Source organism: Venustampulla echinocandica, assembly GCF_003357145.1.
Source record: "Venustampulla echinocandica strain BP 5553 chromosome Unknown scaffold_1, whole genome shotgun sequence".
In the NCBI taxonomy this organism is placed as follows: Eukaryota; Fungi; Ascomycota; class Leotiomycetes; order Helotiales; family Pleuroascaceae; genus Venustampulla; species Venustampulla echinocandica.
Window position 1 is genome coordinate 5,173,727 of NW_022474206.1, and position 22,990 is coordinate 5,196,716.

Here is a 22,990-nt window from a genome sequence, read left to right on the forward strand (position 1 = left end):
TAGTTGAAATGTGTGATCTAGTTTATCGTTGTTCTGTTATCCTCAACTCAAGGTGCTAAAAGCCTTCTACTTCGTACTAAGTAAAATTTTCAAACCATCACGCACGTGACTTAACAATGCCGTGCGGGCCGTACCGGGTGAACAAATTCAGGGTCTATCACAAGATATCACAGGCAAAAAGTCAGGTAAAGGTAACGGTAAGATATGCAGGGCCAATGTCTTTATTTGTGTCCAATGACCGCAGAGTCTATTCTGATCTATCGTGTATTCTAAAAGAATCACCAGAACGTGTAAAAACAAAACGGATATCAACTCCAGACCAGACCAAATGCGCAAAACCGGGCCAAACAAACAACAAACGAATTTCTTTTCCCGTTTCCCCTTTTTATTTCTATTAGCAATCTAATCGTCCTCATCCGAGAAAACCTCCTCGCCTCTCTTTCTCCGGGCCATGCGGTCCTTCTTCTTCTTTCTTAGTTCGGCAGAAGTGAGCTTCTTGGCCTTCTTGGTCGACACAATCTTGTTGCCCATGGCATCGAACTTCTCCTCCTCCTCGTCATCGTCACCCTTCAGACGAGGTCCAGAGCCCTGTCCGGACACCCAGTTGTGGCCTGACGGGGTCATCTTTCCGTCAACGACGGCCCAGACTTCCTCAGTCAAGTCCTTGGTGAACTCGGCGGAATGGGTAATGATGATAACACCACCCTCGAATGACTTGAGGGCCTTGGAGAGAGCACCAAGGGAGTCACGATCAAGATAGTTGGTAGGCTCATCAAGAACGATCAAATGAGGTCGTTGCCACGAGCACGCAGCGAGGACGACCTTGACACGTTGACCACCTGAGAGACCCAGCATACGCGAGTGAGAAACCAGCTCGGCATCGAGACCGAAGTGGGCGCAGTGTGCCTCAATCTCCTTTCGGACCAAGGGTCTGAATTGACCGCTGGCCAAAGCCTCCTTCTGATCAACATCAGCAACCATCTTTTGATGAGAAGCCAAGATCTCAGTTCGGGGAATCCAGGCGTTATCGGCAGTCATCATAGGAATCCACCTCTCGTTCTTCAAACCGATGTTCTCACCGAGAGCGAACGAACACTCATACTCATAAGAGTTCTTGAACTTGCGGCGAGAGTGGATGCCAATGACACGGCGTTGGGATCCTTCGATTCTGTAGATCTTGTCCATGGCCTTCTCATCCTCATCGGTGACGATCTTGTTGGCACGATCCATGGTTTCACGATCCTCACCAGTCTGGAAACGCCACTGGATGTACTCTGAAGGAGTCTTCTCCAAGTGATGATCGATGTGAGCGAAAGCATGTTGCTTGATATAGGCGATACGGATGTTCTCGTGGGTGTAGACATCACCTGAGGTTGGGATGAGTTCACCAGTCAGGACGTTGATGAGAGTAGACTTTCCAGCTCCGTTAGGACCAATGACGGCAATACGGGAGCCAAGCGAGCACTGGAAGCTGATGTCGGAGATCTGAGGCTTGGGAGTTCCCGGGTATTGGAAGCTCATCTTGCTGACACGAACAATGGCCTTAGCCTTGGTCTTGACACCCTCGAGGAAACCTGGCTCAGGGAACTTGAACTCCATCTCGGAGGCACCAAGTTCGTAGTATGACTTGGCAGATGGGCACTTGCGGACGAACTCCTTCAAGTTACCACGATATCTCTTGAGCTTAAAGCGCTCGTAGTGGATGATGTGCTGGCAAACGTTGTCGAGGAAACCGCTGTCGTGGGAGACGATGATGGATGTGCAAGGGGAGTTTTGGAGGTACTCCTCGAGCCACTTAACGTTCTTCACGTCCAAATGGTTAGTGGGCTCATCGAGGAGGAGAATATCGGGGTCCTCGAAGACCGCACGGGCAAGAGCCAGCTTCATCTTCCAGCCACCAGACAGCGCGGTGATCTCGTTAGCTGTCATGTCGGGAGTGAAGCCGAACTCCTCCAATCGCCTCTCGACCTCCTCCTGGGTGGTCGTGACACCGACCTCGGCAAGCTTCTTCATGGTCCAGGCAATTGTAGTCTGTTCAGTATCCGCGGAATCAAGATCGTGCTCAACGAAGACAGTCTTGACCTCGCTCTTTCTGGGGAAACCCTCAACTTGCTCGTTGTTGATAGCGCGCATGAGAGTGGACTTTCCGGAACCGTTAGGACCGCAGAGACCATAACGTTGGCCACGCTTAAGACGTAGATGTGTTTGGTTGAGGAGAATCTTGGCACCATACGCCAAGTTGAAGGTGCAGTTGCAAAGATCCTCGCCTTCCTCATCGTCAGCCTCCTCAGCATCCTCCTCCTCAGCGCCGGGTGATGCGCGCTTTCGGAAAGCATCGACGATGCTTTGGGCGTCCTCCTCACCGCAGATGGCAGCGATATAAGGCTTGAGGCTTTGAGTCCAGCTGATTGAATCGGCATCCTTCTCGTCAATGAGTTGACCAGCAAGAGCGGAGATGTATTCGACAACAGGCTCGAACTTGGTGACCACGTCCTTGTGCTTTGTAGAGGCAAGGACCTCCGTTAAGGCGGCGGAAACGGTGGGGATAGAGCCAGGATGAGTTGCCTCGGGGATCTTTCCGTCCTTCACGTTACCAACACGGATGAGAGTATCCAGACCTTGTCGGGTCTTCTCACGAGCCTCAGGATCAGCCAGATTGTCGTAGTTCTTGGTAAGACCGGGCATCAGCTTGGGCAAGAAAGAGGCCACAATGTTGGGGTCCTCGACAAGTTTGCACATGTTGTCGACGATAACGGCAGCCTTTCGCTTGATGGCAGTCTCACGCTCAGCAAGACCACGATCAAGAAGGGGAACCATAATAGCGAGGGTTGGCTCGTGCACATCGGTAACGAAGGTAGTGGCACCGAGTAAATGGATTGTCTCTGGGACATTCTCTGGCTTGGCGATACACTTGATGAGTTCGGGAATAAATCGCTCGATATCCTTGTTGACGATCAAACCGCAGACCTGGCCCATTGTGCCGTATGCCATCTTCTTGACCTCTGGCTTGGTATCCCACATCGACTCGGAGACGACGGGGATGAGATCTGGGACGCGGTATGCGAGTTGTGCGGGTGCTGATTCAATCAGGGCCTCGACACACTTGAGACCGGTGATCTTTTCTTGCCATTTTTGGGCGGTGAGGATGGAGTTGATGATGGGAGGGAGGAGAGCCTTGACGGCATTGGCGCTGGCAGCCTTGACGATGCTGAGGGCGGCAACTTGCGCTGCGTCCTTGACGGCGGTGATCTTGTCACCAACAGCGGCGAGCACTGAAGGGAGCAGGACGACCAGATATGGCTCGACGGAAGGTGAGGTCTCGGCATGGTCCGCAATTGCCTGGATGGCATTGAGAGCACGTTCCCGGACGTTGGCGTCCTTCTTGTTGGTGAGTTGCTTCTTTAGAGCATTGACGGTCCTGGAGGGCAAAAATGTTAGCATCGAAGTTTCATGCCTATGGTGGTGGTGGTTGAAGGTGAGATTGCGACCGGGGACTTTTGCCACCAGCACTTTGAACAATTGAAAAAAAACCCGTGAAGCCACACAGTTTCTCCCCAGTTTCAAAGGGGGATCTCAAAGAAAAGAAGACAATCCGGAGAGCGTATTCCGATTTTTGGAGAAGGAACTTTTTTACTTACTTTGTAGGAGCATCGTGCTCTTCGATGGGGCCGTTGATGAAGATAGCGAGGTTGTGGGTGGCGGCGTTGATGTCTTCCTGGGCCTTGCTGATGGTGAGCTTGGCCATCAGCTCGTCAAGAATCTTGACGCTGTTCTTGTTTTCGTTGGCCATCTTGGATGCGGATGGTTGAGGAGAAGAAGAATCGGTGACAGTTGAAGGCATGTTCGAGAGAGATCGAGGAGGGGGGGAGATGGTGATGGTGGGATTTGCGGCGGGCGATAAGAAGAAATTTCAGGCCGCGCTAACCTCGCACGGATCGGTGAGCGCTACTTCGGATTGCGACAGCGAACGCCCTTGTTGGTGAACTTCTAATCTAAGGCTCTATACTGCAAATGCAAACGCAGATGTAGAGCAATGAAAAAGAAGCAGAAAAGAGGGAGTGGAGTTGGTTCCTTCAAGGAAAGCGGAGAGAGGGAGGATGGGAGCGAGAGAGGGAGAGGTCTGAGGAAAATCAGGGGCGCACCAGGAGGGCTTCGAGTTTTAAATAATTTTTGTTTCGCCTGGCGCTGTGGACTGGCAGAACAATTTTTTTTTTGCAGGGGTCCGGACCAGCAACCAGCGGAAGCCGCCAGCAGCAACGAACAGCAACGAACCAGCAACCAGCAAAAAACCCTAGCCGCAAGTGACAAGCCGGCGCAAAGTCTATAATAATAATAATAGTAGTAGTAGCTAATTAAGTTACTTCGTAATCGGTAATCAAATCAACCCTTTTGCCTTTTCCCTTTTGACTTTTGCCTTTTGCCTTTTGCCACCTATATCTCTTCTCCCCGGTTTTGGGGGGGTTATCATGATCCCCATGTGATATGAAACTAGAGCTATTTATCCCAATAGTACGAAGCACTACGTATAATGTCCGTCTCTCTGCAAAGCCCCCCAGGGCTACATCTACGGTGGGGAGTCATGGACACAGTCTCTCACCGGGACAACCACCCCTTGGGTCGGATCCCCTTGCGGTATCCAACACCCTCAGCTAATAAAATACCATAAGCCGAAGGATTGGTTTGCATGTGCTGTGCTGTTGTTGGCCAGCAGCCAAACAGTTGCACTCGGCCATGACAGCTTCGCCACCCCCCTTCGTCCCCTTTCCCCCGTCCCCGTCCCAACGCCCCCAGCCCTGCCAGCGGGCATCAGCCCCCTCCAATTCAAAACAAGACATCCCTTTGTCAATCAATCGCTATTATTATTATTTATTCCCCGGGATTGCCATATCAGAATCGCAGAGGCCAGAACAGGACATGGCAGAACCTGACAGGTATCCGACGAGCATCAGCCCTTCACTAGCAGGTAGCCCCACGGCCGCTCCGTAGGGCAGCGCAGGAACACGCATAACCGGCAAAGTCCAAAGGGTACAGTTACTACAGAGTCGTCGTAGCACGAGTAGTAGAAGAGCGTAGTAGCTTGTAGTTTGCATCTCCATAGCCTCGGGCTCGGGTGCATGAATCATTCATTGTGGCGGGGCAATATCGCCACATCTCAGATCTCAACAATTCGAAATAATTCTCCCCTCGACTATCGACAGCCACCCAGTTCTCCGGGGGGCGACCAGGTCTCGTCGCACCGGTACTTCGTACTGTACAGTACATGTTATCTCTGGTATGCGACGCTATTTCTGCTGACCGCTTCTGCTGTTACACAATCGCAGTCAGCATGCATTCTGCATTCAACATTATTCTCACCGCTGTTCGCTGCCCGAAATAAATTCGAAGCACCTCCCAGGCCCAAGGCGGGAGATCGGGGAGCTGAGCAGCCACCCTGGAGTTGATGCTGATACCCCACGTTTCGCCTGTTCTCCCCATACTATTGCGAATCCGGCGGTGATTATTCGCGGTCCTGGTGATAAGCTATCGTCGTCGCATGTCACGCAGCGCCGCTTGCCTCGTTGAAGCCGGAGAAGTGGGTCGTGAAGTTTCTCGGCTGCCCCCCCTATTTTCTATCGTCAATGATCTCGCTTCAACTACGACATGATAAATCCTCCATACAGAGTATCGTAGCTTACCTAGGTAAGTTAGTAAAGCCAACCCCCTGCGGAATTTTGTATATTCCTGACTACTTTTTTTCTTCTATACTTCCTTGCAGAAGTGCTTGCGACGCGCGACATAAGTGAAGATGCAGACATGGGATTTGTATAAGATGGAGTCTGTTACGTCCACAACAATCGTCGATGTCGTCGCTGGACTCCGTATGGAGCACTCACGAGCGCGGGATTTGGTGTAAATTGTCCGCCTCGTCTATTTTGCAGTTGGAGAGTTCTTTCGTTCCTAATCTGGAGTGTTTTCCCCAAGTACCACCTAGGAATTGGACAGCCTCCTCAATTTCCCCCTTCTACCAAAAGAAGCACTTATCCTCAGAGATTTCCTTGATCCCGAGCTCCGTCTCAATAACTCAAGCCCTTAGACGGAGAAGTCCAATCTTTTCTAGATTGCTTCGGACTATCGCGAACCGACCGGTTGGTTTGTTTGCGCCCAGGGCCGGAAAGCGCCGTGGTTATACGTGTGTGAGCAGTTGCTTTTTGCAAAACCTGGTTAGACAGACAGGTACCGTATGCGAGTCATCTTTTTAATTATTGCTTTTTGTGCAAATCCATCCAAACCTAATGACGTTATTGCGGTTTACGAGCCGTTGGAATAGCGCGGGTTTGTTCCCAGTCGCTGTTCAAGGCCTTTCGCTGGAAATATGGCTTCATACCTTCGCTACAGTACACTTATTACAACTTGCTTCGTGGGGTTCTCGATTCTCTATCGGATTATAGAACCTACTATCTATCTCACAGGCTCTGTATATCTCCCAGTTGATCCCGTCACAGTTTATGATGGCCGTGAGATATATTTCTATACTTCTCGGGTGAGAGTGGTTGAAGCTAACCTACCTCCACGGCAAATCAACAACTATCTCGTGGACCGCGTTTCTTGGGAGCTATGTCTGCCTTGTTCTATGCAACTATCAAACAATCGGAAGACTTTCCGTACCACCATATCAGATGGCCATGTGCAGGTTATGTGGGGAATTGTTTGCTTTGCTGCCTTGTTGTGATCACTCTGCCCACCAGTTACACCAGTTTGGCCCCATTCGCAGACGAGGACACCAAAAGAAACCGGCGCCTCTCAAAGGTCCAGACAGTACCTCGCAGACACGAGCAGTCGTACCACGAGGATCGGGGCAAGCGCTTCCAGGTCGGATGATGCACTTTAGCCCCGGTTTAAGTTTGAACCCATATTTCAAGATGAGTTGTTGAGCCTCGCCCGATCCTATATCGGCCCTCGTTGTCGAATGATATTTTGTATATCGGATTACCAATGCTTCGCATCTGCTTTTCCCGAGGGCTTGTCGTAAGGTCTGTAGCCTCGAGACATGCGACTCTCACGGGTGACTGCACACCGACGACGTTGGTTCCACACGCTTGATCAAATCCCTTGATGCATGCCCATCACATCAGCCTGCCTTAGGAATTGTCATTTGGCTTCTTGCTTATTTGTCCTATGTGATATGGGAAGCTACAATATTTCGTGTATCCCAACTGTTATATAAGTCCTGAAATTTCCCCATGGCTAGAAATCCCTATCAAATTTCGTGTCTCATTTCCACTGGTATTGGAAGTCTTCCACTCAACCACACCATATTGAGGTCACCCATAACTCATACCGAGGTCACCTCCTGATATACCTTCATAATTTCTACAGCACCATTATTTGCAGCTTACAATGCCACCTTGCAACACTTGTGTACGTTCAGCTAGAGGATATGGCCAAATGAGCCTGGTGAAGAGGCAACCTGGCTCCAACGTCCGTTTAATCGTCGATACACCTGGCTATGTGGCCGAAGTTCCTCAGAAGGCACTCCACGCCCATCTACCAAAGCTTTTCCACGACGCCAGACAGGCCGGGAACCGGGTAGTCAGGCCTCTCGATTACTTCACGCAGACATTTCAAAATATCAAGGACGAGAATCTCCACTCCGACGCGTTGAACTGGGTGTTCACTCGAATAGAGCGATACACGAACTACCCGCATCAAACCTTCCCCTTCAATGCTCCCGATCCGGACAACACATTTCAGATTCTATTTCAATACACCGAAGAAGCATATAATTCCGATGATCCAGCCCTATCACTCCTAATCGAAAATGCCATGGAACAGTTCACAGCAGTCAGCAATGTCCTTAGGAAGGATCGCGGTCTCAGTCACAGTCGGCAGCTCCTACGCGAGTATATTGAAACCGCTCGGTACTTCCTCCCCTATGTCGCCGATCAGGGCCCAATGTATACCTTTGACCTCCTGGAAGCTGTTTATAATGCCAGCACGCATAATATGGGGGCGATGCAACGGCTGGTTCAATCACTGGGATTGCAGGAGCGGGATGAGCTGGCACGGGTTACTTTTTCGGAGGCACAGAATGGCGATATCATGGCGCTCCGATTATTGCCGTTACTTTGAGGTGGCGGCTTCATGAAACAGTCGAGCTGGCTGGATATGTATATATACCATAAGTTAAATTTATAGGTTTCGCTATATCATAATTTCTCCTAGTTACCTCTTTTACCACTTGCTATGAACATAGCTAGCTAGTTATTGCTCAATCACGCGTATTTTAGACTATATGTGTTGAAGATTGTTGCAGCTTTCTTTATTGGCCGTCCTTTGGAGCCTGGTCGTGTGGTACGAGTACAGACAAGGTACCAGCTATGCTGCCACGGCACCCGGCCCCTGCTCGTACTTTAGTTGGTTAGAGCCTCATAACATGGCTTCACTCATTCAATTCCTCACATTAGTCGATAGCACCACCAGGACGACTCTATTGCGAGATATGCCCTCCAGTGACATCTACTTACCGTGCGAAGTGCATTCGCGATAGCATTATGTAATTTATGGACAAGTTCATCTCTAACGTTTCTGAGAGATTGGCAATACTCCATGGCTACATCTTGTGAAACAGCCCACATATAGTTGAAAAACGGCAGCACTGGGAGTTTTCAGGATCCGCCCCACCGTTAAAGGATCCATGAATATATCGAGTTACCACCAAGAGCTGACGGAACGGACACCGCTTGCCCGACAACTGGCCCATTTATGTTGAGCATGCTACATCCACTTGGAGCCTGGTATCTCGTTGGACAGAACGCGTCTAGATTGCCTACTTGCCTACTTGCCGGCGGAATCTTGCATGATATATATTTGCTAACAACGCTCGTGTACGTCGCATATTGCGACCATGCCAAAGCTTTGTGCCGGAAGACGTGGCTTGAGGAAATAATGCGGATGCGTATAAGACATCTATACATTTATGGTGCAATGGATTGCGAGATCACTGAATATATGGAGAACTTTAAGCAGAGAAGCTGTATCTTCGTGAAACATTTGGTAATAATCGATTCGGGCTATTGATACACGAACTGAGCTGAATCATAAATGTACTAAAACCGACATAACTGACAAAGCGCCATAAAAGTGGAAATGATTCAAAGCATTAAGGCCCTATTCTCTCTGAGTATTTAGATTGATTAAAATGCGCAGTGCAAAAGGCCTACCTCCAGTGTCCAAAGCCTTGAGATAAAGAAACAAGATACTCAAAAACTGCATGTCTTAGACAACGAGGCTTGTGTTAAGACACCACACCAATTTATTGGGGCGACGCTTACTCCGTAGGGAGGGACCATGCCACTTGCATTTTCTGCTGCTCCTGGCTGGTATGAAACCAGGATCGAAAATGCCATAAATCTCCCCGACGAAGGATAATTCCCGGATGCAGCTGGTGTGGATTCAGATAAAACACGTTGCCACCGCTTGGCCGGGGCGAACCGGTGGCAACAAACAAATATAGTACATGAATGAATTCGGTCTCTATGGAATGCACAGGGCTAATGGCTTTTCTAGGGAGCGAGTCCGTGACACCGAGCTAGACCTGACTGAGATCGCAAGAAGAAACTTAAAGCGGAGCCAATACTACGCATGGCGGGTAGAATTAGAAGCTATTTTCGAAGAATGTCTTGCTTGGGCTGGAGGTGGAGGTGGAGGTGGAGGTTGGTTGCTGAAATTACCGCTCTGATGGAATGGAAGTCATGCGGGTGTCATGTGCGGGACGCAGGCCTAGCTGCTTTCGATCTGAGCTCCTCCTCCGCTGCTCCCTTCCTCGAAGCTCTCCGGATAGATATACTTTTCCTTTCCTCTCCTCTCATCCTCCTATGAACTTTCTCTTTTTCTCTGTTGTGTCGTCTCCGCCTTTGCGACCCGGCTTTTCCGCGCCTCTGCCAAGCAAAATCCTTCCAGAACATTTCCTCGCATTATTGCTGACCGCGACGAAAGTTGGCAGCAGCTAACCCCGGAACAAGGGAACCGCGCGAACAGGCGTGGCGTGTGAGGCCATCAAACGCATCCACGTCTCCAAGAACTCCAAGATCTGGGCTCGCATCTTGTGTCGAGATCTGACTTGTCCCCGCTTGCAGCAGCCAGCCTACCATCGCTTGGAGTCGATACAATTGCATACCAAGGTACCTGGTCGCCAGCTCTCGCGCGACTTCCGCAGCGTTGACATATTGGTGGCGCATTGCCATCACTGTCACCAAGTCTTCCAAGACCGTCCTTATCCCCATAAAACCTGCATTTCTACACTACCAGGGGCCATTTGACCAATGGCAGATCTACGAGAACCTCAGGCCACCGGCGCAGGGCATGGCAACACCACGACGCACACTGCCAGTGATCCAGTATCCTCGAGATCAGTTCCACACCTGTCATCGAGCCCTGCTGTTGAGATGACCGATCTAGACGCTTCGCGTAAGCCCCAGAGAATACCTGGCGCCGGCTCGCAGGACGATCTTAACAATGTCGAAATCCCCGCCATAAACTCTTCCGCTTACACCACAAATACACCGGACATGGCTTCTCCTGAGGAGACGAGGCCCGACGACACAGCGGCGGCAATGGCGAAACCTGCTGGTCCTCGTTCGTCCACGGATGCGAACACATCTGCCGACCCCTTATCGACATCGAATAATAATACCCCGGCGTCGCCGGAGCCAGCAGAAGCTTCAGATGCTCCCACTCCTCAAGAAGTGGCACGGCACGACTCGGCTGGCATTGGTCCATCGATAGAAACAATTCCTGCTGCTGTTACCACTAGCAGTGATGCGGGACCGGTCCTGGTTATCACTTTGCTGCTTACATCGGGAGCACGGCATCCATATAAAATCGACGAGAAGTACCTGACGAAGAGGAATGTCAGCGTTCCGGATATGACGGAGAGTGGAAGGAAAGATCCGTTCAGTATTAGCGTGTACACGCTGAAAGAATTGATACTGAGGGAGTGGAGGAGCGAGTGGGAGCCTCAACCCAGTAGTCCAAGCAGTATACGATTGATATATTTTGGAAGACTATTGGATGATAAGACCCCTTTAAAAGGTAAGGCTTGGAACCCCCCCTACAAATTTGAGCTATATATGATTCTGCGTGTACTGAGAGCTAATACTCGCGATGTCTAGACTGTAGGTTCAACGCCGATGCTACAAATGTCGTTCACATGACTGTACGCCCCCAAGATATGATTGATGAAGAAGATGCTGCCAAAGCGAAGGGAATGGGCCGTGACAGAAGCGACAATGAGAGCACGACCGGTTGTCGGTGTGTCATCCAATAACCACCACCCATCCAAAAACTATCGACAATCCTACCATACACTCCCACAACCGATTTGTCCGCGTTGCATTTTAGGCACAGAGCACCATCCATCTATCAGTCCTCCGCCTTGGTATTTCGGAAGATATACTTTTGACTCGGGGTAGGGAGTGGGTGATATATATAGCATCATGAAACGAACGATATTTCAGCGAGAGGAAGACTGGCGTTTAGGGGTTTGCGAAATTTACAGCTTGACGAGGGTGTGCTTTCTTTTAACACAACGTAACGTAGCGATTTTCCTGGTATTTTCCGAGCAAGCGAAGGAGGGTGATATGGTATGCGTTTAAAGTAGGGGGTGTGGTTTGCTGCTAGATGGCAGTGGTGGCAGCTGGGAAATGAGGGCTGGAGTACGGGATTGTGTATAGTTAAGAGTGCTGGGGGTTTCTAATGTATCAAGCATGGTATATGGAATGGCGCCTTTTGGTGGCCTGCCTGAGAGATTTGGATAGAATGTACCTACCTAGGTAGCTATCATTCGTCACCTGCGCTGTCTTCTTCATTGCTGCATCCATGACAATGCAAGAACCATGTTGTCATGCATTAATTCCTAACTTTATGCCACATCCATCATCTCTCAACGCCAGCAAAAGTCCGTATGTTGATGTTACAAGCTTGGTCCCATTCCACGTCTATAGCCTACTGCATCCGGACCTTCCTCTCAACCTCCTCATGGAAACCGGGAATATTTCGTGTCTCGTCGCCGGTGAAGATGTCCTCCCATGTTATCTCGCACTCCCTTCCCTTTAGGATATCTTCATGTACATCGCCTGTAGACTCAAGTCAGCACATCATTCGCTTCACATCACCGAATCCCCATTCCAATTCCATCATCACCATGACCGAACACAATCAGGCACCAGCATCCACTAAGAACAGCTACAGCAAGGAAAACTGTAAACATACCTCTACCACCCCCTAGAACAGCAGGTCTCCAGCTTCCCTCTCTCACAATCTTAAACTCCATGCCCCTTCTTATCGGCTCCGCGATCCCGAACGTCCTTCTCAATCCCTCCATCTTCAGTGCTTCTTGCGTTGCCTCCCAGTTCTTGAGTCTTGCTTCCAGAGGATGGGAGGAATCCGGTGCGTCGACGCTCGAGGCAGATGTGGAGAGGGAGAATTTGGGTCCGACACCTGCGCGTAGTGTGTCATGGAGACCTGGGGCAGAGGGCGCGCCGATGCTGTGAGAGGCGAGATGGCTATGTGAGCTTGGGTTCGCGGCCGCAGGAGCGATGCGCATTGCCTGTTGAAAGGGGGTTAGCTATTTGGTAAGAAGGGGGAAGCATTGGATTGAAGGCGAGTTTAGAGCTTTGGGAGCGCGCGCTCGAGGAAGCTTACCATGGTGGATGATGTGCAGCTGTGTTTGTGGTTACAATGGTGCTGAGGATGGGAATAACTGGGGTTTATGACGACGAAATTTCGATGTGCGAGCGGGCGGTTGTTGGTGGTGTTGTTATACAGGCAAGTGGGTTGAGGCTTGAAGTTGAGCTTCGGAGCTCTAGGCACAAGGGAGACGTGGAATCGCGAACAGTGATGCGCTTTGTGGTGGAATGGGCCACCGTGCAGTTATATTAGTCAGCAGAATCACTACATAAGGTACCTCGGTACTTAAGCTGAGCCAACTCGACACCGAATACTGGCACCTCGTTTCTACAGGAATAAATAAGACGACTACGAAATGCCATCCTTACATTTCCTAAATGAATTACTCCCGGAAGTCCCCGATCTACTTACAATGGAAGACATTAAACTCTTGTTTTGAGAGCGGATAAATAATACACGGAGCGACGGAGCTCACCCACAGCCAACCACTGTAACATTGGTGATTTCCAAAACATTCTCAATTATGGGGAGTTCAAATATGATATTGAAGAAATTATCTGAGGTGATGCGCTTTAAAACATTTTGGGGATATGTGGGCACCGCTTCAATACTCCTATAGGTTTACAAGGTGGGTTTTGACGTACAAACCTTGAAGAAAGCCTCTAAGGGTAGAAGGAAGAATAGTGGGATGATAACCTCTAAGGGCTGAGCATAAAATAGAGCTTTTTGATCTATTGGTGGCTTTATGGGCAACAAAAATCACTATGGAGAGCGGTAGGAGGCTAGGTTTGGACACCCACGCATCTTTGACTATTATTTCAGACCCCCCGTTGAGACTCCGGCCTTCCAATTACCATCGCAAGATTACCAAATGCTGCTCTTGTGGTTATGGCGTGGAGCGCATAAACGCTCCAACGTGGAGCCTCGCTTCATCTTGGCCGAAGAGGACATATCGAGGTCTTCCACGGTTGGTATGGCAAAGGCAAAATGCCCATATCAGCATGCACTAATATTGCAGTGAGCTCTACCTCTCATAGACTATGCCTGCGCCATAGGTTGGATTAGTGGGGTGAGGGGCTATAGTAGTTTTAAGGTATATTAACTAGAAAATATCATGCTGTACATACTTTTCTTCTTGGCAAGCAACTATAGAGCGAAATAAACTCGATACAGGTTGCAAACAGTCCTTTGCAAAATACTTATTGGTTGCGAACCAGTCCTAAAATGGCTTGACTTTGAGTTATCCATACTAGTGCTGGAAAAAGTTAAACTTATCGACTTCCCAGCAAGGTCTTCACTTCTACGGCACCACGACACCTTGATCCATGCTGTTGACTGCGATCTCGTAAAATGGTAGCATACGATCCCAGTTGGCCCCAAAACTAGAGAGTACAACCTGCATATCCTGCGGTGTCACCTCCTTTCGGGAACCTAAATGTTTTGAAAGAGTAGCCTGAAGATCCCGGATGGTCTTAATCTCCTCGCTTTCAGCGGGACTCGGCTGGCGTGGTGACAATGAGGGAGCGCCGGCATCCAATCCCCCGTAAATAGCATAACTAGGAGATCCCGGTGGTGGATGAAGAAGTACGTTGATACGAGCTGGTTTGTAGATGGAAGTTTCAATGCTTTTCCAGCCTGGTCCAAGAAAAAGCTGGAGATTCTTGGGCGTATCGTTGCCAGTGATGATGAGTCGGCGAATTGGTTTCCTTGGAGCTTTAGTCAGTTTGGATTATCCACACAAACTCGACACGCGGGAGCTTACTCTAGGCCTTCCGTAGCACCAGTGGGAAGGGTCAAATTCACGGACTTGGCGAGATCTTTCGCTTCTGGCACTGTATGCGCGATTGTGTTGTAGTACGTGAAAGGGTCTCTCGGGGAACTTTCAGGACTCTTAACACAAACCTTCTTGTGCTCCTTCCAGTCATTTTTTTGGCATCGTTTTGAACAATACGAGGCTTTGAGGCACCCTGCACAGCGAAGTAGTGGTGTTGAAAACGTTGAAGCACCCTTCTTACAACTGCTACATGCCATAGTGTCGGCCGCGCCTTGTCCTGTCAGCTCCTTGAGTTTACTGAGAAATACGGACCAGGTTTCATCAGATGCATCATTATCTCTCTTGCTTCCAATACCCATACTGCAAAGATCTTCCCGCACACCCAAGGCCTTGAGCTTCGCCTCGATGGCTCTGGCGAGACCGGCGTCTTTTGTGCCCCACGTCCAAGGCGCGAAAGGTGGTACCTCAGATACCTCTCCATTTGGGCCTCTATCAAGTCCCTTGACGAACGATTCGAGAAGGAGAGGCACGACAATATCTGCCTGGGCGCCTGGCGTTGGTAAAGATAGAATGTCTTTTGGCCCTGCAGTATGCATAAAGGTGCTCTCGGGATGAACCAAATGAACTAGGTCGCTAGGCGGGTTTAAGGGAACATGTCTGACGGCCAAGTACCAATAAGACGATAACCCCGACGGTGTTGTCTGAGGGCGCGGAAGGTTGTTGAATGCTTGCACGGTAGCTTCCATCTTGATACTAGGATAAGATGATCGATGTCGTTGGGCGATGCGGTATTTGGATAAGGTTAGGTACCGAGGTACCTTTACGGGCTGGGAAAGGTACTGAAGCTACCAGGTAGGTTAAATTTAGGCTTCCCGTATTAGCGATAGGTTGTAGTTTACATAAGCAGCTTATTTTAGGTGCTACAAGTCGGTACGTACCTTACCTTCGGTACCTCCCCTTTACATGTAAGTTAAAGAGTGGTCATCGACTTACCTTATTACCATAGCCCCTTGACTCCAATCAAGTAAGCATTGTACTCGAGTAAGCCGAAGCCGAATTATCAAAGCCACACTCAATTTAGTTATATGATTCCTTCCTCGCTACCAAAGTTCTATCTACAAGTGCTTAGGTATTCATTATACATAGTAAGATGCTACGGATCACTTACTGGGGCATTTTTATTATTGTCCAAACCATCGTATCAGCGACGACCTCGTAGTTTACTTAAGCAGCCCAGTTCAAATTAAACAATGATCACCTCCAAGTATATAAGACCCCTTCATCTCTCGAGTTCCAAAGAGATTAAAGACAACCGATTGTCCTTTTCCTTCTTTTGACCACAAGCTCCAAAACCCACCAGCAAAGCTCCCACGCAACATTACCCTTTACACCTCATCATAGCAGTCCGTCATCTTGAAATAATTGTGCCCCAAGCTCTCACTTTAATCGCCCTCCTGGCGGCATCTGCCTCCAAGGTCCATGCAGCGGGGTGTTACCGCGACGGAGTCGAATTTAGCCACCTGAGCGGCGGCAGTATCGACGGCGCCATCAGCTACTTCTGCAACAACATCAAGCCCCAAATAATGCCTTCTTTCACCTCAATTTCCCGGTGCTTTCCTTTCCCCGAGAACAACTCGGGGGACCATATCGACATTTCTATCTCGAACCCCACCTGGCAGGTCCTCGCCATGGACACGGAGGCGTGCATCACTGCCTACACCAGGGAGAAGAATGCATGCCGCAGTGGAAGCGAGCAGTGGGCTCTGCAACTTTACATCAGGATCGACCCCAATGAGGGGAAGTGCGGCTAATAAGCCGGGAGCACGAGCTACTCGAAAGAGATCGAAATGCCATGTATGTCTTTAGGTAAGTCTCATTTTGCTCTGCTCTGCCAATGACAACCTACTAATAAATACGCATAACTAGAACTATAAAAGGAGTTGACTTGTTTAAGATGTTCCCGATAATAGGTGTACTGCTAGCAAAGCTACTAAAACAGATATAAATCATGTGATAGTATGGTGGGAAGACAACTGAGATTTTGTGGTTACTATTTATAGGTTAATTCAACTTAACTAGAGCGATTCGTCCCGCTTCATTTGAAATTTGAATTCTTTCTTCAGGAGTTCTTGACCGCATAAAAGTGCTTCCTTATCCTTATAATGTTCCATCCAGCGACCTAGTATAAGAGCACCACCAGCTAGTCCTTCAAGTGTAAAGAAGTTAAAGAACGTATCTAATTCTGCCATTTCATAGTAGCCATCAGTTCTCGACCAACGCGAATAGTCCAGGCAACTTGTAAAGCTAGTAGTCAGTCATAATTATATAGAGAATTGACCACAGACTGAATATACCAGTTACCTCTGTAAAGAGCCTTACGTGTTAAGGATTGAAAAAGCCAGAATCTGGAAGATGCTCACCATCTATATCCCCAAATATAGAACTACTGACATCAGCCAGATAAATACTTGAACCGCCATTTTCATCGCCGTGAAAGATAATTCTCGGGTCGTCGGCCGGAATATATGACACTTTTCTGATGAATATACTGGGTGACTCCTACAGCTTGCGTGCGCCATCTTATGCGCATGGCTATGTTAATTGTGTTGTGATTATCGAGATAGGCTTGAAAGTTTTCACGGTTAGCCTCAACGAAGAGCAAACCTCTATGGTTTTCAAAAGAACCTAGGTATCTATAAATTGTATTAATAACGGTATAGTAAGAAAAGTATGGCGGTCCGTATGTGATTAGATTCGGTTGCGGCCCAAGAATACCAAGTATTACCCCCTCAGTGAAACTATGTTAGGGTTATTACAATGCCATGGACGTCGGCAGGTGAAGAGTTCCAATATGAAAATCGTTGATATTCAGAACAACAATATAGGTCGAGCCAGGGCTAAGAACTTCTTCGACAACAGGGCGATACTCTAATAGTTCTTGAACTCCAATGTATTCAGAAGGTGTCGCTTCGTCTACCGCCGCTAGCTTGTTACTGTACCTTGGGCTTTTATCTTGCAGTGCAGGTGAGTAGGGAGTAACAAGCGGTTCGACTAAAGCTTACGTTTGATATTTTGAGACTATAATACCCGCTCTCAATATCCCGTTCTGCCTTCATTTCTTGAATCCATATAACCCGTGGTATATTAACCAAACGCGAACAATGCTAGAAAGTAGCAACTCTGAAGCAGAGTACAGCCGCCAGCTACGGATCTCATTGATAAGCAAAAAACCTATTTATGTATACCTCAACGCGCTGAGGGCCGCTGAGATTTACCAGGTGACAATGTGTTGTTGTCTATCCGGTATATGGTAGAAATGGAAAATTAATCAAGCTAGTCGACCATGATATAAGAGAGTATAGGTATAAGTATAGTATTATGCTATATGCTTATACCACTTTTTTATTATTTTAAACTATAGACATGATTAGGTTTACTTTATCAAGTCGTAGTATTAAAAGCGAATCTACCTTTGGATTTATTGAAAACCACTAGCTAGTAAGTACGCTATGCATCCATACACCCACTTGAACCATTTCTCGCACCCCTATAGTGGCGGGGTATCTGCGGAGAGAGTGGCCATCACCCTATGAGACCGGTCAACACTCCATGGAGCCAAAAATAAAAAAAGAGACACTTACGCGGCAGGGTACCGAGTACCTTGGATTTCTGCTCGCTCCGCTAGAGTCCGAATCTCTTGCACTTCTTGGTCGCTCAACTGAAGCAGCGCAGAGGCAGCATTTTCGTCCATTTTGGCGGTAGACTTCGTACCTGGAATGGGAATGATCTCCGGTCCTTGCGCCAGCAGCCACGCAAGAGCGACCTGTGCCGGGGTACTTCCATGGGCATTGCCAACGTCTTTCAATCGCTGCACCAACTTCATGATCTTAGGGAAGTTTTCCTCCGAGTACTTGGGCAACATGCGGCGCAAGTCACCCTCAGGGATGTCTGCGTGAGATTGGAACCGGCCGGTGAGAACACCGCGTCCAATAGGGCTGTAGGCTACGACAGTTATACCTAGCTCGCGGCAGGTTTTCAGGATCTCCGAGGTAGACGATTCGATGTCCAGAGTAAATAAGCTGTATTCCATCTGTAGAGCGGCAATGGGGTGGACGGCATGCGCTCGACGAAGCGTGGCTACTGAGACCTCCGACAGACCGAGATACCGAATCTTTCCTTTGCTATCAAATTGGAAGGTTGGAAATCGCTTGCTTGCACGTCATTTGAAGGTTGGTTGGACCTACTTCTTCAGCTCCACCATGGCTTCGATGGTCTTTTCAATGGGCGTGACCCCATCCACCCGATGGCAGTAATAAAGGTCAATGGTTTCCACCCCGAGTCTCTGGAGGCTCTTTTCACATGCGGCCTTGACGTACTCGGGATCAGAATGAAAGGTGTGCCTTCCATCCGGTTGGCGCTGGAGCGCAAACTTGGTGGACAGGAAAATGTCATCGCGCTTGCCAGATCGCTGAATCCATTCACCGACGACATCCTCGTTATCAGCGTAAACATCGGCCATGTCCCAGAAACGTAGTCCGGTAGCATGTGCATGATCTAAAAGGGCCACTTTCTCGTCGACGGTACCTGCTGGGCCGTAGAATCCGCCGAGGCTCCCAAGACCGAGACCGATGGCAGGGACTTGGGGGCCATCTCGGCCCAGGGTTCGCAGGGGAAGAGGCATTTTGAGGCTTTGGAGGCTTTGAAGGAAGATAAGTGCAGAACAATACTTCGTACCCGGGCCTCAGTTGAATGTTTATATGTACTCGAGTACATGAGCGCACGGATTCCGAATACTGACTAGCTAGGTACCTAGGTACAAAAAGCACCCCTGACTCGGCCTGAGTCATACGGTAAGCTATACCCGATTCGGCTCCCCGACAATCAATCGTCATACATGGAACAAGATATCCCTAACCCCGCGCTGCATGTATGTTGGTTGATATATCAATTTCTTGACTGATAAGTCCTCGAAATACAGCCAGAAACCGGGCGACCGCACTTTTGATGCATGGTTTGATTTTTAGAACTGCAGGACATTCTGTCGGTCACTGATGACATGCATTGAATTAGTTTTTAGATAGCTAATGAAATTTGGTTGTCATAGTAGCATTCAGATATCTTGAACATTTCGGTCGTCTGGAAGCACCTATACTTGACATTATCATTCTATAAACACATACTCGAGGAATCGCAGAGAGGTCTCTGCGCCATTGAAAGATATCTACGATGCTCTATCTAACCCTCGCTAGTATTGTCCTTGTTGCCGCTGGCGACGCAGTAGTTGCCTTCCCATCCGCTCCCACATCAAACAAAAATAGAGACAGCGCTATACCTCCATAGGTGGGATCATCGACAACAAGCCAGTCACCATTTAAAGCCTGCATTCCCAGGAACGGGCCGAGGAAGGAACCAGCAGGTATTTCTGGCAGGACAGGAACAGCCCTGAAGGCAACCTTTCCTGGCTCCTGTATTGACGGCTGTAGCTTTACGGTGGAGTATCCGAGTAAGTCCGGGAGCAGCGGCATCATATCGGTTGAGTTGTTGGTCCATGATGAGATGTACAGACCTGGATTTGTGGGTGTGTCGTTTAGCATTAGTGTTAATGAGGAATTGAGGTCTGGGTTCTTGGATTCGTAAGTGCCGGCAAAGTTGCACTTGGTCTCCATGGCAGCTTCGGCCTCGAGGATCGGGAGCATGGTAGTGGTGATGAGGTCGGCAATCGTGGCTGCTAAGATTGATTTCCGCGTCTCATTAGTTGAGGCGCTAAGGACAATGAAACCGGCATCATAGTCTGGGACTAGAGTAACGAAACCGGCGTAATGGCCTGAGTCGCCCAATTTGGTGTAGATGTCGGTGACGGCGCCTGTGTTCTCGTGCGTATATCTATATATTTCCCACGGTGCGCCGACGGAAAAGTTGCGGCTAGCGGTATGAGAGACAGGTTTCATCCACTCTCGTGTTTTGTCCGCGGGGAGAAGAGTCGAGTTCATCAAGGCAGTTCCAAATTTTGAGAGGTCGTTGAGAGAGGAGAACAGTCCACCGGAAGATATGGAGATACCGCCGGGAGCTTCCCACTGGGTCGGATCATCCCCAGCAATAACGCTGTGGGACCATTCTGATTCAGGTGGGATGGAAGAGTTTGAATTGGTCATAGAAAGAGGACTGAAGACCGTATCATGATAAACCTGAGCAATGGGTTTACCAGTGATATTCGCGAGCGCAATGCCAAGGAGTATAAATCCATTGTTAGCATACCCGGGAGTTGTCCAGGGCTGGAACGATGGAGGGCGTGCCTCGCCACCATGAAAGTACAGGTCTGCCGGGCAGGCTGAGAGCGGATCCTTGAGAAACAGCTCATAATCTGCCGCGCAAGGATAGTAGGTTGTTGCATCGGTGAAATTCAAAGGCGGCAGACCAAACTTTGCTGGGTCTATAGTTGGCATACCAGTCGTTGGGTTTGGGAATAGCAAATCCGAGCTCCAAGGTTGAGCCGTGCGAGGAACTCCGGCAATTTGAGCGGCAAGTGCGCGCAGAGTAACGTCCTCCCACTGTACATCTCGAGTGAGGTCATTTCCAACTTTGTCCAGAGAAGATTTCGAGAGGCTCGGGACAAAATCTGTAATTGGCTTGTCCCATTGTCCGTCCTTGAACTCGAGCATGCCTGCGTAGGTGGTGATGAGTTTGGAGATACTAGCGACGCGGTAGATGCTGTCTCCGTCCACCTCATCGGCGCCTGGGCCATTTTTGACTTCATCGGACGTGTGATGGTATTGCAGAGATTGGGCGGCAGGATCGTGGATGGAGAACATGCCGATGGAGAAAGTCAGGTTGTCTAATCCATCCAGAATCTTCGGCGTTGCGCCTAGACTCCCGTCAATGTATGCATCGAAGGTGGAGCTGAGATTCCTCCAGCCAGCGGCTACCAAACTGCCATTGCTGGCGAAGTCAACGGGAGCTGGAAATCTCGGTCCCAGGAAGTCAGAACAGACTCCCGTTATACCGATTGTTGTAAGGGTGAAAATGTGCGAAGAGAAACGCATCTTAAACGGGCGAGGACTTGAATGCAGCTATGAAGGTGCTAGAAAACTGTCACATCTCAACACACTGCCCTGGGGCCATACTCATATTTATATCTCTGAGCTCCCACATTTTGAAGCCAGAACCACTTGCAATGACGCCTGAATCAGGGGATCTGTCAGGCAGTGCAGCATGGGGACAGCAGCATGGGTAGCCTCAAATGTAGGCCCGTTTACTGCGAGTCAGCCTACTTCGTACAGTATTACAGCTAGACGCCATGGGAGACAGTTGTATTTACACGTATGGAGTAGGTAGTAAGTAGGTAGTATACCTAGGAATTGATAAAGGGGAAGGGGGCGGCGTGCAGACCTGACGAAGTAGGATCAACGTATGAACCGGTAGGATGACGTGGCTGCCCTTCAGATCGATCCTAATATCGATTAATGGAGCAGATGGAATTGAATTAAACCGTATAAGTACATATGGTGCGCTGCTGTGCTGACGATGACGGTCAGGAGAAGGTTGACGGGCTTGGCAGACTACCTCGGATACGAGTCTGATAGACGCCAAAAGATGGCTTTCCCCTGCATCGAATGGCACATTTACTCTAGCCCGATTAGATAGGAATGCGCCGCTCTCAAGCCGGGCTTGTAAGAAATTGCCTCCGCGACCAAAACGCACCTGCTCTCAAACCCACTCGGCAGCCAGACAGCCTTGAGCCCCAGATGCCCAAAGTCGCACAGGGGCGAGCATATCAGCTGAAAACATAAGACTTGACACGAGACTTATACCTGACTGATTATGTAGTACCACGAGTGAACTTCGATGAGACATGGCCAGCTTGTCTTAGATGCATCTCAACACATCGTGCCTGCGACGGCTACGCTAATGTCCAAACCCGTGCTCGTCGCGCTCCAACGTAGTCCTGCCATTGCCGGTCCATCTGTTGATGTCCACGCCTCCCTACAGTCAAAGCGATCGTTTGCATTCTTCGTGCAACGGACCTCCCTACAACTAGCATTCTTTTGTGGGTTTGACTTCTGGGAATGACCCGTCCTTCAAGCTGCACACTGTAAATCAGCCGTACATCATTCTATTGTCGCGATAGGCTCACTCCGTGAGTTGATTGAGCATCAGACAGCAATTATTGATGCGGACAGGGCTTTTGCATTAGAGCAATACAATTTCGCAATTAGAGACCTACTAGTTCCTCTATCTCAAAGTGGGGAGCGAGGCGTCCATGCTTGACTCATCTCGAGTATTTTCGCTTGCCTCGAGGTATATCCCATTCTCTGCATGGCTATCATACTGTGTCGCTGTCCTCTTGTACATGCTGATTCTCTTAAAATATGCAAGGACGTCATTCTTCAGCAGGATCCTATATCAAACGTGGAAAGAAGCTAATGCGTGAAACTCTGCTTGACCAACACAATGGTGTACTTCAACACCAAGTGCTTGGGTCAAACGGTTATATGGATTGCTTACGCTCCACTAGAAGTTCTTGGGAGAGTATTTGTAGGACTGGGCTCGCAA

General features: G+C 49.2%; 7 protein-coding genes across 7 annotated transcripts; 2 read left to right on the plus strand and 5 right to left on the minus strand.

The window, feature by feature from the left end:
* Nucleotides 1-402: 402 nt before the first annotated feature.
* Nucleotides 403-3,841, minus strand: BP5553_04211 (ARM repeat-containing protein; the record flags this gene model as incomplete). Its single annotated transcript, XM_032012834.1, has 2 exons — nucleotides 403-3,418; nucleotides 3,639-3,841. The coding sequence occupies 2 exons, from the start codon at nucleotides 3,839-3,841 to the stop codon at nucleotides 403-405; spliced, it is 3,219 nt and encodes a 1,072-aa protein (XP_031872527.1).
* Nucleotides 3,842-7,377: 3,536 nt separating this feature from the next.
* BP5553_04212 (uncharacterized protein) lies at nucleotides 7,378-8,109 on the plus strand (the record flags this gene model as incomplete). The annotated part of the gene is made up of 1 exon (XM_032012835.1): nucleotides 7,378-8,109. One exon carries the CDS (start codon nucleotides 7,378-7,380, stop codon nucleotides 8,107-8,109), a length of 732 nt encoding a protein of 243 aa, XP_031872528.1.
* A 2,192-nt stretch (nucleotides 8,110-10,301) lies between these two features.
* BP5553_04213 (Ubiquitin-like protein) lies at nucleotides 10,302-11,305 on the plus strand (the record flags this gene model as incomplete). The annotated part of the gene is made up of 2 exons (XM_032012836.1): nucleotides 10,302-11,070; nucleotides 11,151-11,305. 2 exons carry the CDS (start codon nucleotides 10,302-10,304, stop codon nucleotides 11,303-11,305), a joined length of 924 nt encoding a protein of 307 aa, XP_031872529.1.
* A 677-nt stretch (nucleotides 11,306-11,982) lies between these two features.
* On the minus strand, nucleotides 11,983-12,684 carry BP5553_04214 (Uncharacterized protein; the record flags this gene model as incomplete). The annotated part of the gene is made up of 3 exons (XM_032012837.1): nucleotides 11,983-12,113; nucleotides 12,250-12,586; nucleotides 12,682-12,684. 3 exons carry the CDS (start codon nucleotides 12,682-12,684, stop codon nucleotides 11,983-11,985), a joined length of 471 nt encoding a protein of 156 aa, XP_031872530.1.
* Nucleotides 12,685-13,966: 1,282 nt separating this feature from the next.
* Nucleotides 13,967-15,186, minus strand: BP5553_04215 (uncharacterized protein; the record flags this gene model as incomplete). Its single annotated transcript, XM_032012838.1, has 2 exons — nucleotides 13,967-14,372; nucleotides 14,429-15,186. 2 exons carry the CDS (start codon nucleotides 15,184-15,186, stop codon nucleotides 13,967-13,969), a joined length of 1,164 nt encoding a protein of 387 aa, XP_031872531.1.
* A 2,801-nt stretch (nucleotides 15,187-17,987) lies between these two features.
* On the minus strand, nucleotides 17,988-19,121 carry BP5553_04216 (Uncharacterized protein; the record flags this gene model as incomplete). Its single annotated transcript, XM_032012839.1, has 3 exons — nucleotides 17,988-18,027; nucleotides 18,082-18,621; nucleotides 18,685-19,121. 3 exons carry the CDS (start codon nucleotides 19,119-19,121, stop codon nucleotides 17,988-17,990), a joined length of 1,017 nt encoding a protein of 338 aa, XP_031872532.1.
* A 550-nt stretch (nucleotides 19,122-19,671) lies between these two features.
* Nucleotides 19,672-21,480, minus strand: BP5553_04217 (uncharacterized protein; the record flags this gene model as incomplete). The annotated part of the gene is made up of 1 exon (XM_032012840.1): nucleotides 19,672-21,480. One exon carries the CDS (start codon nucleotides 21,478-21,480, stop codon nucleotides 19,672-19,674), a length of 1,809 nt encoding a protein of 602 aa, XP_031872533.1.
* Between the last annotated feature and the right edge of the window lie 1,510 nt (nucleotides 21,481-22,990).